The sequence below is a fragment of the Mirounga angustirostris genome, unplaced genomic scaffold, assembly GCF_029215605.1.
Source record: "Mirounga angustirostris isolate CCGP_5_RB_7025 unplaced genomic scaffold, mMirAng1.0.hap1 SCAF_4, whole genome shotgun sequence".
NCBI classification, from domain to species: domain Eukaryota; kingdom Metazoa; phylum Chordata; class Mammalia; order Carnivora; family Phocidae; genus Mirounga; species Mirounga angustirostris.
In genome coordinates this window covers 28,965,542-28,983,846 of record NW_026991712.1, presented here as the reverse complement: position 1 = coordinate 28,983,846, position 18,305 = coordinate 28,965,542, and the positions used below count along the sequence as shown (strand labels likewise).

General features: G+C 43.1%; 1 protein-coding gene across 1 annotated transcript in view; it reads left to right on the top strand.

Moving 5' to 3' along the window:
- Positions 1-368: 368 nt before the first annotated feature.
- TRHR (thyrotropin releasing hormone receptor) overlaps positions 369-18,305 on the top strand; it is a 42,960-nt gene continuing 25,023 nt past the window's right edge. The window contains exon 1 of the mRNA XM_045896041.3: positions 369-1,207. Coding sequence (XP_045751997.1) covers positions 419-1,207 — 789 coding nt within the window. The 5' untranslated portion in view covers positions 369-418. The remainder of the gene's footprint in view (positions 1,208-18,305) is intronic.

Below are 18,305 nucleotides of genomic sequence, written 5' to 3'. Positions count from 1 at the left end.
CATCTGAGAGATTTCTTTGTATTTCTTTTTCAGCTAGCAGATATCATTTAGCTTTTCCTTCTGGGCACCCTTTCAAAGTAGGGAGCTTCCTCTGTTTCTCTTCCGCATTTTTTCTCCATTAAGAGGAAACAGGTGCCTCTTATTAAGCTGGTTAAAGACAGTTCCTCCATCCTACACTAGAGTTGCAATAAAGGGAGTTTTCAGAAGTTCATGCGAGCCCTGTTACTGGAGAAACACGGGAGGTGAAAGCAGAGGAAAAGAGCTACCTGCCCGTGACCGGCTCCATTTGAAACGGGGACGCTGTGAATGAATTTGGACTCTAACTCTTCACAGGGGGAGAGAACAACTGAGATAAAGGAAGGCCACCGGGGAGAGGATGTTTTGAGAAGTGTTTCAGAGAAACTTCAAACCTGTGGAGATGGAAAACGAGACAGTAAGTGAACTGAACCAAACACAGCTTCAGCCAAGAGCGGTGGTGGCCCTCGAGTACCAAGTGGTCACCATCTTACTTGTGCTCATAATCTGTGGTTTGGGCATCGTGGGCAACATCATGGTAGTGTTGGTGGTCATGAGAACCAAGCACATGAGGACCCCCACAAACTGCTACCTGGTGAGTCTGGCAGTAGCCGATCTCATGGTCTTGGTGGCTGCAGGCCTCCCCAACATAACAGACAGTATCTATGGTTCCTGGGTCTACGGCTACGCCGGATGCCTCTGCATCACTTACCTCCAGTACTTGGGCATTAATGCATCCTCTTGTTCCATCACAGCCTTTACCATCGAGAGGTACATAGCGATCTGTCACCCCATCAAAGCCCAGTTTCTCTGCACATTTTCCAGAGCCAAAAAGATCATCATCTTTGTCTGGGCCTTCACATCCATTTATTGTATGCTCTGGTTCTTCTTGCTGGATCTCAACATTAGCACCTACAAAGATGCTGTTGTGGTGTCGTGTGGCTACAAGATCTCCAGGAATTACTACTCACCTATTTACCTAATGGACTTTGGTGTCTTTTATGTTGTGCCAATGATACTGGCCACCGTCCTCTACGGATTCATAGCTAGGATCCTCTTCTTAAATCCCATTCCTTCAGATCCTAAAGAAAACTCTAAGACATGGAAAAACGACTCAACCCATCAGAACAAGAATTTGAACTCAAAGACCTCTAATAGATGTTTCAGCAGCACAGTATCTTCGAGGAAGCAGGTAAGCAAACGTGAGCCAGCAAGTCCACGGAAACAGTGTGGGATAGAGTTCCTTGCAGGATGGCATCAACTTTGCCCTCCTTAGCTGACGGCAAAATCAAAATACAATCATGCCAATGTTTCACAGTGTAAGCGTCTGCTTTACATGTGAAATCCATCTCTAAAGCAACCGAAGATCTAAAAATAGGTGGGGGAAATGTGAGAGCACACCAGCAGGTATCAGTGGAGGTGCTGGGAGGATAGAAGGAAATATAAACAGCAACTCTAGAAATCCACTTTTAAAATGTGTGCGATTCTCTGGGAAATGTAATCGAAATACCTGCACCATTGGTGGCTTCTCTGGGGAGCAGCTGGGTAGCTTTAAGAATTCTATGTCATGACAGAGATTTGATAAGATAGTTGGAGAAAAGATGAGTCAGAGCAAAAATGAAACTTTCCTACCGTTCTACAGCTTCTCACTGAGATTTAATAACTGAGAGGGGTTCCCGGTCCTGGGCTTACTAGTTTTAGTGGGGAAAGAGCCTATCACCTTCTCCCTCAGCTCCCTACAAAGTGTCCCAGCATGCAGAAATGGAAAATGCACTCTCCTTAGGAAATGTTCTGGTAAAAAGGCTAACACCAACCTCAATTCATTGGTTAGAAAGAATGATTACATTTTTTTAAATGTGTTTCTCCTGGTAAGAGTAACTAAAAATCCCTTTAGCTTTCAGATCACCAAATGTGGATGTGGTTACAGCTAAATAGTGGTTTTCCTAGTGGATGAAGTGCAACTTTGTTACAGTAGATACAGTTTATAAGGCAATATAAGAATAAAATACTTGTATATCATATACATTTTCAGCTATATTTACACAATTGTTCTAAGTTACTTAATGAACTTAGCTTTCAGTTCCTTTTTCTTCTTTGCTGAACAGAATAAGTACATAGGAAACATTTATTCTCATAGCTGAGAAAGAAAACTTGAAATCAGCAATACCAGCTCTTTCTCTCTCTTTTTTCCCCCTGCAGGGAATACAGTTCTTCCTGTGTGCTTAGATAGAAACTGAGCATACTTTTTAAAGTACGCATATGGATTATATACATGCTATTACTTCCGAAACTCTAGATTAGCTGATATATGAAGAATTTTAATTGGACATATGGGCACACACTGAAATGAGCTGCTAATAAATGTGGGTGTTGTAGATATGCATGAAATGAATAAGGAACTATAACTTAAAGGGAGTCTATACACCATTTTAAATGATACTTTGAGATTTGATTTAACAGAACATTTTTTATTAAGGATACCAGACAGGAAGGACCTGAGAACTATTGCCGGCTCTTAGATTCCTATTGCTTTGGGTCTAGCAATGCTACCTAATACAAGGCTTGTTTGGCCATCCGTTACCCAGAACTTGATTAAGGGAAACTTAGAGCTGTTGACCATCTGCCAAGACAAACATTGACAAATACAGTAAGAAGGTAAAGAATATGTACATCTCAATTTGAGATCAAACATGGGTTAATGTCTGCAGCAAGGGTCAGTGAGTAAATTTGTTCATTAGACTCCAATTTATATTCTTGTTGTAAATTCTAAAAAAAATTGTCTGGTCTAATGTCCTTCTTCTCAATTATAGTCATTAGTACCTATCAGCATTAATAATGTGTTTTAAATTGCTAATTATGTTACATGTTCACACTCCTATTTCAAAGCTGTTACAGATAGGCTTTATAGAGCCTTTATAGAGGCTGGTGATAGAAGAAAAAGTCAAAGATTTGGCTCCAAACAATCCTGGGCTTACATGCCAGGGTTCTAATCGAATAGTATGACCTTGAATAGGCAGAACTCTCTGAGCCTCAGTTTCCTAATCTAGAAAAGGAGGATCAATAGCAGCATCCGGGGTTGCAATGAGGGTTCAGTGGAACATCTTATGAAATGGAGTGGTGATTAACACCTGAAAATTAGCCTCTTTCCTAGTTTTATATTGTGTTGGCAACTGTAAGACAAATATGGATTCATTCTTTAAAATACTATATACATTCACCATTTAAACAGATTAGCTGTTGAACAGATGTGTATATGTTCTAGTAACTTCTCTAAGGAACTTTTTAATTATTAAGGCATTTGGAAATGTATTCGGAGCATTTGGGTTTGTCACAATCGCAACACTGTCAGAGAGCCTTCAAGAGGGAGGGGCACCAAATGTCCCGAAATGTGCCAGTCAGTCCTGCCCTTTGAAGAAGTGCCCTCGTACAAATGGCAATAAGACCCCCGCTGAGAGACACGGGATAGCATATGAATCCACAGAAGTGCACTGAAGTAATATGTCATGAGATTCAGTCTTGATGGGAGATGGGATGGGTGTTCAGAGAAGAGAAAGAAAACTGTGGGGCTAAAGTGATCAGGGAAGGCTCCCTGGAAGAGGTGGCATTTGAGTAGGCTCCATTAGGATGGAGCTAATTTGGAAAGTAAAAGTCAAGAGGGACAGCACGCCACACACGAAGGACCTGGCTGGGATGAGAATGTTACGGGTTTGGAAAGGAGACAAGGAAGAGCCCACGGGTGGGATTTTTATGGTGTCGAGTGATCTGGTTGACTAAAATGAGTGACATATTTGGGGGAGCAGTAAAAAGGAAGATTGCATTAATTAGGAGTGTGTGTGTGTGTGTGTGTGTGTGTGTGTGTGTTTAAGAGACAGCTAAGGGGCTGTGAAGGATCCCAACTATCAGGCAGAGAAAGGAGTTTTAACTTGGCATAGAGGCAACCAACAAGGAGGGTGGTGAGCAGGAAGCAACAGCGAGCAAACTGGTTTGGAGGGGATGATCAATATGGGGATGAGACAGATTTGGAGGGCAGGAGTCAGGTGACAGAAAGGCCACTTTGGAAATTGTTGGTGGTGATTCAGGCATGAAGTAGTGAGATTCTCCATCAGGAGAACTTAAAGGAAGGTGTGAACCAGAGACATGTTTCAAAGAAAGAACGGGTGAGGTGTGAACACAACAGAAGCACCAGCTGAAGACAGCCCCACACCAGGGCTCGGAGCCTAGGAGACATGAGGGCCCCGACTGATGAGTAGGGGTGAGAGCCATGCAAAGGAACCAGTTTTGTCCAAAATCAATGGGCCTTTCCTTTGGCTTTTTTCTCTTCTAAAATTGTTCTTTTCTCAAATCTTCAAAAGGTTCAAGCCTCCACCTCCTATAACCAAGAGTCTTTTGTTTCAGTATTTTCTCTGCATTCTTTTTCTTTCAGGCAAGTTTAATTTACATTTTAATAAATATTCTGTCTGGGACAGGTCTCTCTAACCAAGTTATTAAAGTCAAATGTGCATAGCCTAAGAGAACTCCATTTAAAAAGGAAATAAAAGAGCATTTATACGTAAGGGATAAATGTGCATTTTTATTTGTTTTTAACTTTTATCCCCCATGCAGAAAATCCAGATCAGAGATTTTTTTTTCCCTATTATTTAGAGATTTTATTATATTTTAGGAAACTGACTAAATATTTGGTAAATTGAATCAAAGGAATTACTCAAAATAATGGCTTGGAACTTGGAACTTAGACAAAGGATTATCTGATTGACTAAATCTTTGGCTTTACCATTGGTTGTTTTGATATTGAAGAGATACAGTTTAAATGATCCCGTTTGTCACATTTCAGCTCTATCCACACAGTGCCAGAAGAGCTGTCAGTTTGGTCATTTCTGGCGTGGAGCACTGGGTAGATAAAATATCTGAATTACTGACTGTATATTCCAAAGGAATTGATTGGTTCCTTTGGTATTTTGGAGGCACAAATAATCTTGGTAATGGATCATACTACGGATGCAAATATTTGCTTTCCAAGGGATGCAGGGGTGTGTAGAATATCATATGGAGCAGACTACCAGTTTTCTTTTGCACTGAGTCTCCCTAATTCGTTCCTTTTTCCTCTGGTGGGGGGAACTGTGGGACAGAGTCCAAATGCAAACTCCATGAGTTTATGACAAGTTTTTCATTATAGGTTTTATTTGACTAAAGAAGGCTTTAAAATACCGGTCTTTGTTTCCATAAATTTCTTACAAGCCTTCCACCTTACCAGAGGAACATTGCTCACCCAAGAAACAAAAGATGCTTTCCTTTTTAAAGCAATCCATCCTTTTTTTGCTGTTGCTATTGTTATTGCTGATGACAATATAAAAGCAATCATGCATATTATGGAAAACCACAGAAAACGAGGGATAAGAAAAAAGGTATCCTTTACCCCACCTCCCAAAACCACAGTTTATTAGCATTTGCTTATATTCTTTTTCTTATGTTTTCACTTGGTCCTTTTAATATAATTACAGTAATATATATATGTGTGTATATGTATATAAAAATATATAATTTATACCCTGCCTTTACATAAAATGTTGAAATTAATATTCTCAAGGAAAATAGCAGGGTAAAAGAACATGGGTAAGATTGAGTCAGTTTTTCTTCACCTTGATTTTCTCATCAATAAAAGGGGAATAACAATTACTCATAGACTGTTCCAATCCAGTGAGATGCATGTGACCAAATTCATGTTCGCTCTCCTCCCGCCGGTCCCCTCCACTACCCTCCCCTCTGGCCTGTCCTTCTCACTACTCTGTGCCCCTCCTCAGCATGCTCTGCTCGTACAATAGGCTCCTGGAAAATGAAGAACCGAGATAAATAAGGGGCTTAAATATGTCTTTTCTCTTCTCCCCCGCCTCCCTCCAACTGCCTCCAGTGCTACTTGCTTTTTCAAGAAATCTTGAACAAGGAAAACCCTCCAAGACAGGAGGGAAAAGAGGCCTAAGAGTGTAATAGCAGGCAGTAGGGCTGGTATTTGGGAGGTTGAAGTCCCTTAGGGTGTGTGGGGAGATTCATCAGTGGTTCATCTTACCAGGCATTAATGATACTAAACTCTTCAGCATCAGGCCTAAATCAGAGGTTTCTCAAGTTTACAGGGAGTGTTTTCACAAGTCCATTTTTCATTTCTAATCGTTTTATTTGTCACATTTGTCTGGGTTCAACTGTATCCTTCATAGTATAAAGGTCACTAAGATATGAAAAAAAAAGTGTGATTTTTTTCACTCGGCACACAGGTACCTAAGTGAGCCATCTTATTTTTATCATCAACGAATAGCTTTCCATTTTCACATTCCCATCCTGTATAAGGAAAGACTTTGTACATACCCCATAAACTGCCTCAGTGAAAATCCCCTGCAGTTATGTGCATTGTGTCCCTTGGTTAGATGAACATTGTTTATTCCCAGTTTTACATTTGTAGCTTTGAGACATAATTTCACCAGGAGAGAAAAATACATTTTCCTATATGCCTACAAAAAAGGAGAAACCTGTAGTCCTGCAGCATTCTTAATTTGGACACACACACACATGCCTTTTAAAATCAGCTAACCATGAGGTGCACCTGGGTGGCTCAGTCAGCTAAGCCTCAGGCTCTTGATCATGATCTCAGGATTGTGAGATCGAGCCCTTTGTCAGGCTCCGCACTCAGCGGGGAGTCTGCTTGAGATTCTCTCCCTCTCCCTCCGCCCCCTCCCGCCCCTGCTCAAGCTCTCTCTCAAATAAACAAATAAAGCTTCTAAAAAAATCAGCTAACCTTGAAAATGACAAACTATATTTCTTTACATAGCCTTTTGTGCATTCTTCAAATGGCAAGCAGATATCCCAAGTTCCAGACAGAAGAAGGCTCGGCTGGTACCCTGTCTTTAGGCTCCTTTATGAGTTGGGGGAAGAGTGAGAGATTTAAAGCTAGAGTGAGGTCAACATTAAGCAAAATTGTGGAGTAGGCACTTTATATTCAATATCCTCTTCAGTTTAATGAAACATCCTCTCACAATCCAAAAAAGTGCCTAACACTGGCCTAAGTGTGGAAGACACAGGGACATGTAGAGACGAGCTCTTCATCTTCCGAGGAGCTCACTGTTGGCAACGTGCACAAATAATCCTGAGCAGCCCATTGTGTTCTGGATAGAGGACACGGCATCGGGAGAGGAGGAGCAAAATGGGGGAGAAAGGAAGGAGGCTTTATGGGGTCCGTGACGTTGAGTTGAGCCTGTAAAGATCGACAGAACATCTCAAAGCAGCACTGAGAAGACAGGGAGAGAAGGAAGAAGCAGAGCTTCACAGAAGAGAGGCCGGGAGATGACCAGGCAGGTTCAGGGACAGAACAGTCTAGTATCGTTGCAGTGGGGCCACAAAAGGCAGCTGTCCAGTGAAGGAGGTCTGCGGCTGTGGCATCTGACTCCCTTCTTGCTTCTGCAGCCTCGCCCTTTGTCATTCCACCTGCTTTCGTCCCTACCTGCTTGAGACTCTAGCACGGAGCTCTAGTAAACACTTCATTGCTTTTTGGACATCATGTAAGTGCATCAGATCCAATGTGTCTAAAACTAAATCCATTATTTTTCTTCATGAGTCCCAACTTTCCTCTTTCTTATCTGAAAGTCCCAAGCCAGAAATCCGGGAGTCCTTCTAAGGTGTCTTCCACCCTATATAGCCAAGTCTGAGTGATTCTAGCCCATAAATCTCCTGTTTGTGGTACCCCACATACACCACCATTGTCCTCGATCCCTGCTTCTCCCGTGCTCTCATTTAGCACATACCTCAGCAGCCTCTTGGGCTCCAATTCCAATCTCCCCCAAATCATTCTGTACATTGCTTACTAGGGGATCTCTCTAACAGATATGTTCTCCAAGTGATTTGTATAGTTCCCTGAGGCCTACAGTTTAAACATCTTAGCATTAACAAATAAGATCCTGGGGGCACCTGGGTGGCTCAGTCATTAAGTGTCTGCCTTCAGCTCAGGTCATGATCCCAGGGTCCTGGGATCGAGCCCCACATCGGGCTCCCTGCTCCGCGGGAAGCCTGCTTCTCCCTCTCCCACTCCCCCTGCTTGTGTTCCCTCTCTCGCTGTCTCTCTCTCTGTCAAATAAATAAATAAAATCTTTAAAAACAAACAAACAAACAAATAAGATCCTGGCTTCTTCCTATGTGTTCAGCTTATTTTCTTGTGGCTCTCTTAACTTACACTTTATGCTGCAGTGATCCTGAATTATTTGTAGTTCTCTGAACTTGTTATGTTCTCTCAGCCAGAATGCCCTTCATCTGGCCAACTGCCCATGATCTTCCGAGTCTCAGATCAAATGATGCTCCATGCACCCCACCAAGCCTTCCCTGAATTTCTCAGGCCGACTTATATAACTAAATGCCTAGCTATAACTACATATGTTAGGTGTTCTACCTATGTTTCCATAATACCTTGCATATACTGCTAGTTTAGTAATTCTTAAGTATCATAATTGTTAGTCTGTCCACCTTCCTACTGCCATTAATATCCTTAAGAGTAGGGCCTTGTGTTCTCAGTGACCTCAGCACTCTGTCTTGCGTATAGCAGGCTTCCAAAAGTGTGTATACACAGTTACGTTGCAACCCAAAAGCATAGGCTTTGGAAGAGCAGGTTGTTAGCATCTCTTCCCAATTCCATGTTCAGTGATGTCACGCTAGGTGCTTAAAACTGGCCATGGGTGGAGTTTTGTAATCTACAGAAATCAGCAAGTATGACAATTCAGTGCCTTTCTTTTTTTTTTGTGGAGAGCCAATGGTTATATATTTATCAGCACACTTCTGTGTGTATGTGTGTGTGTGTATGATATAATTTTACATATATAATGAATGAAAGTATAAGAGAGTACATGCATGCTTACTTTGGGGCTCAGTCAATTCCAACACTATTTTGCTCCGTGGAGAATTGCTGTTGATTTATGACATATCCTTCTCTGATTCTAGCTAAAATCCTCTTGTTTCTTATTGAATCCCTCTTTTAATCCCTTTTTTTAAAAAAAGATTTTATTTTATCTTAAGTAATCTCCTAGCATAGGGTTTGAACCCACAGTCCCAAGATCAGGAGTCACATGCTCCACTGACTGAGCCAGCCAGGTGCCCCTATTGAATCCCTTTTTTATTCCGAAGTAGTCAAACTAGCAACTATCCAGTATAATGGTGACTATGCAAGTAGAAAAGACTTTTTATGGAGATTTCCCCCTCCCAGACAGGACAGGCTAACTTAGAAATATGGCAGACTCAAATAATAATTTACTTTTTATACAAAATCCTGTTGTCTTTCCAGTGAGCCTTTAAAATACTCTCTGTAATGAGAGAGCTACACTGGACAGGATGGGGAGAGAGGCAGAGTGATAGCAACTCAGAGAAGGAAAACAATGTGAGCAGAGGTATAAAAATGAGAATAAATCTGAGTGCCCCTATGTGACTCATTTTCCTAAAACAATTTGCACACATCATCTTCTTTCAAAAAGAATAGCCCCAATCTCCTCTGACTAGCTTTTAAAACTCTCTAATATCTGACCCTTTCATCGTTATTTTTGCTTTATCCATTATTTCTTTAATTCAATAAACATGTATGGAGTGCCAATTTCAAGCCAAGCATTGCTCTGGAAAACCAGTGATAGTCACTATCTTAAGGAACTCTCAGTGCAATATGAAAGATTGCCATTAAAAACAATTGGAGGGGCTCCTGGGTGGCTCAACTGGTTAAGCATCTGCCTTCACTCAGGTCATGATCTCGGGGTCCTGGGATCGAGCCCCACATCGGGCTCCCTGCTCGGTGGAGAACCTGCTTCTCCCTCTGCTTCTGCCCCTCCCCCCACTTGCGTGCTCTTTCTCTCTTTCTCTCAAATAAATAAAATCTTAAAAAAAAAACCAATTGAGGGGCGCCTGGGTGGCTCAGTGGGTTAGGCGACTGCCTTCGGCTCAGGTCATGATCCTGGAGTCCCGGGATCGAGTCCCGCATCGGGCTCCCTGCTCAGAGGGAGTCTGCTTCTCCCTCTGCCCTCTTCCCTCTCGTGCTCTCTGTCTCTCATTCTCTCTCTCTCAAATAAATAAATAAAATCTTAAAAAAAAAAAAAACTGAAAAGAAGTTTGGGCCGTACAGTGTGTATAAGAGGCAACAGAGAGGGGCAAACACTGTACTAAAGCCCCCAACAGAATAAGAGTCACTTCCACTCTAGAATGATGAGGGGGTATTCACCAGGCCAACATGAAGAACAAGAAGACCTTCAGACCAGCAGAAATAGTCATTTATGTAACCAAGCTGAGCCCAGGGCGAGACCACAGAAGGCCCTGTGTGTCATCTGAAGGTGTCTGAACTTGATTCTGTGGCACTGGGGAACCACTAAAGGCCTTGACTTTTGGGAACTTTGCTCATAAAATTGTACAACCGAGCCATCCAAGAACAGGGAGACAGAGATGAAGCTTTTGCCATCCAGACAAGAAGAAAAGAAGGCTTCAGTTAAGGGGTAACAGTAGGGATGGGTGGGAAGAGATGTATATGAGAAATATTTAGGAGGTAAAGTCAGTAGGATTTAACAACGAATTCTGTAGATGAAGGAGAGAGAAGTTCCTAAGTGGAGTTCCAGATTCTCAGCTGGGGTGACTGGACAGGAAGCGGCATTATTAAGCATGGCACAGAGCAAAGAGGAAGAGAGGACTTATCTGTATTTATTCCTTCCCCATAGATTCAGGCGTGTCACACCAGATTTTCCCACACCTACCAAGCTCATTTATATTTTGCAACCTTGATCATGTAATTTTTTTCCCACCTGCAAAGCCCTCCCCACTCCTAACGCTTCCATATCTATCTGTGAATCTCAAGTTCCCAGGTCAGGCTGCAGTTGGATCAAGAGGTCCCACATATTGGACATGTATTGGAAGGCAGGTGAGCTCCATCGCCCTTGGCGTTCCCATTCCAGCGGGCCTTGGTGACCTCTGTCTGTCCCTTTCAGGACTGTAAGCAGTTCCCACTTTTTGTGCTTTAAATGCCTATTTCAAAGCTCCCAGCTCTCCTCAAGCCTTCATACCGGGAATGTTTTGCACTGAAAGTTCTCCCATGTCCGACCTCTCCTTTCTAGCACTCCTTCCTCAGCGCCTGTGTCTCCTGGCCCCGCCTGCCCCTCTGCACTGCAGACCGGCCGGCCCCTGCTTTGCCCAGCCCTTTCGGGGCCCTTAATCGCCCTCCTCCGGTTCACCCCCCAAAGTGCTGCTAGGATCCTCTAAAATGCACACTTGATAACAGGGTTAAGGTGTCTGGAATCGCCAATATCCATCTGTCTTCCAGGCATAAACACAACACCATGATCATGGCATACTGGGACGTCTCTGATCTGCTCCCTGCTTGTTCCCCCAAACCCATCTTCTCCCTGTTCCTGGCCCACCGTTCCACAAACAGTTTCCTAAACTGGCCCCACTGTGTACTGCATCCAGGCTGCCAGCATTCTGCAGCCGCTCCTTGGACCTGTCACTTACAACCTGCCCATCCAGGCTCACCCCTAGGCGTGGGCTTTCCTGAGCCCACGGGCAGCGGTGGCTGGGGCTTCCCCTCCCCTCGGCAGCACTTTGTCCCTGAATCCGTGCGCACACTGTGTTGCTGTAATACTTTGTTCAAGTGTCTCTCCCACCAGATTGTTCATCCCACAGTGGCCGGCAACATCATCCCATTCGTTTCTGTGTCCACAGCGCCTGCCATGGTGCCTAAGGACATATTGATAAATAACTAGTAAAGGCTGGGTGTAAGGAATGGGGAAGATGGAAGGGTCAAATATGACCCTAGCAGTTCTTTCCAACCGCAAGTGGTGGAATTGTTGAGAGAAATGTGGAGGGAGAGAAGTTAAAGGCACTGTCAGAAACCTACAGTTTAAGAAGAGGATTTGGACATTTTAGATTGTAAGTCTTTAGGATTTGGAAAAATTTACATTGTAAGTTGAGTGGTCAAGATCAAATATGGGCCTTTGGGGATCATTAAAATAATGGAAAGGAGATATAATTAGTGTTGAATCTAAAGAGAGGGAAGGAGAGGCTGACAAAAATTGAGCTCTGGAGGAAATCTTTATAATTAGGAGGCTGGAAGAGGACTGGAGTTTTTGCTGGAGACAGAAAGACCTATTTTTCCCTCTTGGAACACGGCCAGAGGGCCAAAGACAGAGTTTTAGTGGATGCTTTCCCTCCAGTTGGGAGGGAAAATAAAGAAGGAAGAATGAGCCAAGGAGAGAGAGAAGGTTCAAGGAGAGAGAAGTTTCAGTTAAAAGAGTAAATAAGTGGATTTATGTAAAACTGGGAAGTCATGGCCTCACGAACTAGAATTAAACACAGCTCTTCGTAGATGCATGCAAGGTACACGAGAAGAACTTAAACTACAAATTAAATTCGCTCTGAAAATTAAGCAAGGCTAAATGCGCACACGAAATAGAATGAATAATGCAAAACACCTGACGGCCCTATTTCATTGCAATGAAAATAGATACAGTCATTTTGGAAAAGAAAATCCTGCCAACCTTTCATAAACAGCCCTGGTGACTTTTGGCTGTCCCTCTAGGATAGCTTGCCTGAGAATAATTATCTAGTACTTGCAAGTAGCTAAAGCGTCCTGTGCCTCTCCATCCTGTGCCTTCATCGTTGTGAGTTTTCACGGGATTTATGGCTCTGGGAGAACTCAGCAGATTTTCTGCAGGCAGCAGCTCTTCGCTCAGAGAAGGAGGCCGTGACTCTACGAGAGGCAGCCCCATGGTGAGGGTGAGAGGGAACAGAGGCAGGGTAAACGCAGAGCACCCCATGAATTTTCAAAGATCATTTGTAAAGTCGAGTAACGGGAGCCTCCAGCAATGTGCGGGACTGGGATACACTGTCATGCTTCTCTGACAGGAGTTCAGCTTGGTGACTGATTCTACTTGGCAAACATTTGAAAGATTAGGCATATAGAAAATGAGGGTGGGGGAGAGCAGGAGAAAAAAATGTGCACTGATATATTTTCTGCTCTACAAGGAAAGCTAGGAATAGGCTCCGCTTCAGGGTGAATTTACAGGAGAAATATTTAACTAGAGAGTATCACGTGCTAGGATGGATCTCCAGCCTATTTCTCTATTAATCAATTAGGAGCAATCAAGTCAATACTTTTGTATAAACCAACTGTAGTGCACAGTGGAGGTATTATCCTTGTTAAATTATTACAAACCCTTCCAGTGTGTTATTAAATGGAATGGGAAAATAGTGCAGGTAAGGACAAATTTGCACCCACTCATCTATGATTTAATTGAAAACCTACTATGTATCAGGCACTGTATTAGGTATGAGGATACAAACATGAGCAAGTTAGAATTCCTGCTCACAAAAGGTTCACAGTCTAATAGGAAACACAGGAAAGTAAAGTGATAATTCCAGCCATAAAGGAATAAGTGTTATCATCAGAAAAAGCACAGAGTGGTGTACTTACAGTTCTCCTCACCTAGATGGCTCAGGGGCAGATGGGCGTCAGAAAGGCTTTCTGGAAGAGCCTCCTGAGCTGCACCTTGCAAATTAATTGGTGGAGGAGTATATTTCAGGGCAGTGAGCATATTAAGTTCAGCTTTGCCCATGTTGCATTTGAAGTGTCTGGAGAATACAGTTTACAAGGTTACAGTCTGAAATACAGAGTCAGAGCTCAGAAGAGACACCTGGCCTGGAGATTGAGACTTGGAGCAGTCAGCGTCCAGACGGTTGGTTGGGGACTCTGGGGTAAATACGATTATTGGGGGAAATTTTGTGGACTAGAAAAGAAACCCTGGAGTAGCCAGAATTCTGGGGGGAATGGGATGAAGAGCCCATGAAATAAACAAATAAAAGGAATAAATAAAATAATAAAACAAATAAAAGGAATTGCCAGAGAGGGAGGAAGACAGCCAGGAGAATGTAGAGTCACAAAAACGAAAGGAGGAGACTTTCCATGGAGGTCAACAGAAAGAGGTAAAGATAACCAAAGAAGCACCCCAAACAGGCACTGGCAGGCTTTGTGAGTAATTCCCACAAAGTGGTAGGGGGACTACATTAGCTCTCATGAAGTTGTGAATGAATGGATTGGGGCAGGCAGCAGGAAACTGGACAGGGAGTTAAGAGTAGGCAAGTTTTAACACATTTGTGAGAGAGAGGGGCAGCTGGGGAGTGCACAGTAATGAAAGGGAGAAAAAAGGCAGAGTATTTTTGTTTCCTTTGTTTTGTTTCCTGCCTAAGACAGGGGAAACCCAAAGCCTTTATTTATTTATTTTGAAAGATTTTATTTATTTACTTGAGAGAGAGAGAGCAAGGGAGAGCACAAGCAGGGGGAGGGGCAGAGGGAGAAGCAGACTCCCAGCTGAGCAGGGAGCCTGACATGGGCCTTGATCTCTGGACCCTGGGATCATGACCTGAGCCGAAGGCAGATGCTTAACAGCCTGAGCCACCCCTGCGCCCCAACCTGAAGCCTTTAAATCCTGGTGGGAAAGAGCTAAGCAGGGTGGGAGGAACTGCTTGCAGAGACATGAGCCAGACTCACTGTTGCTAGGGCTCGGTCCCTGCAGAGGCACGAAGGGGTACCAGCAAGAACACAGGTGAAGCCATAACCTTGGAGAGGGCAAGGTAATGGTAAGCCTGTCAGCAGCATTGCATCTAACTCGCTGGTCCATCGGCAGCACCCAGCACAGCGTGTCGTACATAGAAGTATCAATGAGTGTTGAACAAATGGATAAATGTGTGACTTAAAGAGAATGAATGATACAGGAAAAGAGATCGGGATGACCATGGTTGCAGATTATTTTTAGGTTATGGGGTAGGAGGTGGCTCATTCCTATAGGCTGGTCTCTCTTTTCTTGGTGACACGGAATGGAAACTCATGGACTAACAAGCATGAAGAGACAGTGGTGGAGCGAGGGGCCATGAGCAGAGGCATGGCAGTCCATTGTGGGAAGTGGGAGAGGGAGATGACGGGGGAATGATGGCAGGATGAAGTCCCATTCACATTTAGAAACAAGGAGCTGGTGTAATAGTAAATGACAGGCAATCTGAATTTCTTAGTGACGTCTAAACACTTTGCAGTGGGCCTGTTCTGGGACTCATTCCCAATAAACATCTTAAGCAAATTAGAAAAACCCATCCCTTTGTTTGGGCAACCAAAGGCACTAATCCTGAAGGTTTTTAGGTGTGTGGTGCCATATTTAGATGAGCCATTTCATTGTCCTCAAGGTTGTTTCCTTTTCTGTGACAAAGAATGACAGCCCCGCGACCAATACAATTTATCCTTAGCACTTCCTTCCCTTTCACTGGGGCAAGGATCTTACCATAAAGATAGATAGGATGTGATGCAACACCAAGGGTAGAGATTTCTACATTTGCCACAAAGTTCCATCTAAAACCCTGCCTCCAAATCGATGGAAGTCAGGTGCCTCAAAATATTGTGAATAGGACCAGTTCATGGGCTATAACTCCTTCCTCACAATCTTGAGCCGGGTCTCTGCTTTATGAGCATTCTCAGCTGACTTGTCTGGTGTTCACAGTCTTTTGCCTTCCCCTCAAACATCCCGGCTATTTCCAATTTATCAGTGAGGGACGCCGGGAACATACTTAAAAATAATTAGCCTTTTGATAAAAGGAACACTACTCCATTTTGCAGACCGTTCTTGACTTGACTTTGCTAGTGACTTTTATCTCCTAGGAGGAGGGCATTATGAAGTGCAAATACTCTTAATAAACAGGGATGGGCGGAATCGAGGGTGCTTGACCCTTCTCCTGTGGATGCGAGCACACTGAGTCTCTGTGCCTCACAAGACCCTCAGATACTAAAGGCAAAAGCCAGAGAGGGGTTCCACATAAACCCTTTCTGTATTGGTGCTCCACATCACACACGATATTTGTTTATTCCTGAGGGAGCTCTCCCAACTCAAGGAGTCAGTGCCAGCCACTCAAAATCCAGTGCAGACCCAAATTTAGACAGGTAGAAAACTGCCGTTATGGACTGTGGCTTTTTTTATTGTTATGTTAATCCCCATACCTTACATCATTAGTTTTTGATGTAGTGCTCCATGATTCATTGTTTGCGTATAACACCCAGTGCTCCATGCAGAACGTGCCCTCTTTAATACCCATCACCAGGCTGACCCATCCTCCCACCCCCCTTCCCCTCTAGAACCCTCAGTTTGTTTCTCAGAGTCCATCGATGTACTGTGGCTTTTAAGCTAATGAATGGTTTCTGTTACTGGCTCCTTCCCAACTCTGCTCATTTCCTCAGAATAATTAATTAAGAATGGTTATTAAGTTGCATCAGGCTTATTGTACCATCCTAAACATGTTTTGATAGACAGTTATCCATGCATATACCACAGGTAGAAAATGCCGTCTTGGATTTATTTTTTAATCACAAACATTGAGGTACTGAAAGAAAACTCATGTTCCCATGATGCCCAGTGAGTCAAAAGACAGAAAATTCTGGGCTGTGACAGTGTGAATTATCTTCTCAAATAATTTTTAATGGTCATTAAGAAGTTCTTGGTAGCACTGAAGAAAGGTACTCTAATTTTTGCAAACGGATACCTAAACGTAAGTGCACTTTCAGACAATCCTGCTGTCTTTTATAAAGAGTGAAAGTAAAGCTATTGTAATTAGAGTTCTGTTTATTCAAGGTTATCTTTCTGCCTCAGCTCAACTGACCCAATACGATCTCAGTTTTAAGGATAGAGTCAAGTTCTTTAGAAACCTGAGGAATATAAAGAATTCTTTCAAAAACAATAATGTATCATAAAGATGACTTGAATCACGATGATTTGCAGTGGTAAAATTCGCGAAACCATTTTCCCCTAAAGAGCAATAGAAACGTCTTCATTCAGAAGGAAAACATCTCGGGAAGCTGTTACACAGTCATGCTAGGGAAATGCTGTGCAGGAAAGCCTCTGTGGTGAGCAGTGATTCATTCCCTTGGGTATCAACTAGCCAATATTTCATACATATGCTATCTTTGCAGTCATCAGAAAGATTTGAACATATTATACCTTAGTAATGTACCGTAAATTTGTTATCCACATTTATTTTACTCCCAAACCCCTGAGGAATAGGACATGTTCCCTTCAGTCCAGAAGCACATCCACACACAAATTGTAAAGGGAAGCAGCGTTGCCAACGCCCCAGGAGCATGGAGAGTTTTGAAAATTTCCCCCAAGCGATCCTCAAAACCTCTGCATCCCGGTTTGAGTCACTGCCTAAATATTCTAGCTTAGATTCTTCGGTTAATGTCATGCACCAGGTTCCTTGTCTGCTCCCCCTCCCACCAATGTAACCTGGAAAAGAGTGTGGCCCACCTACATGGCGGTCAGTCGTTTGCTCGCCTTTCAGGTGGCCAGTGTTCCTGAGCTCAGACCGTGCGCTAGGTATGGTGCTCTGGGATGTCTGCACAGCATCACATTTGCACCTAGGACAGAGGTATAATTTATCATGTCAGTTTTAAAGATGAGGAGTCTGAGATTCAGCAACATTAACCTCAAGGTCATCCATTCAAGAGATGGAAGAACCGGGGATCGAATGCTGGCATCTAATCCAAAGCCTCTGATAGTAACATTATACTCTCCTTCCTCACACACTTGCCCACAGTACTAGGATCTCAGAGATGAGGTACGTAGCTTAGGCCTTATCTGCCTAAGAAAAAGGGCACTTCTTATATAGGTGACAATTGCATTGATTCACATGTTCCACAAAATGTGCTGAATACCTCCTTAAGTGTTCCTGGCCCTGTGTGAGACCTTAGGAACACAGCAGTGAACAAGTAAGACAAAAACCCTTGTCCTGTGGAACTTACATTCTAAGGAGGATGGAGGAAACAGTATATGAACACATATACAGTATATAAATATATACACATAGTGTATCAGATATTGGAGAAAATGAAGCAGATGAGGAGGATATGAAATGATGAAGTAGGAGGGAGATGATTTTCTATAGGGTAGTCAGAGATATAAAGTAAATAGCCCATTTTCAGAGTGTAGTGTTATTTTGACTCTATATGCAGACACGAGCAAATGTCGCTCACAAATCAATGTCTGAAATGACAGGATTTTTCCCATTAATGAAATGCTAAAACACCAGGCCGGCCTACGTAAGTCATTTAGCTTTTATGCACAGGAAGTATAGCAGTGATACTCTTCAGTTGTCTTTCATAAGCTTTTAAAACACTTATTCTAGAAGAAAAGGCATTCTCCATTCTAATTCAGACGGAAACATTTTCCACTGGTGGGGGTGGAGACCTCTAGGTAGGTCAGAGATTGACAGAG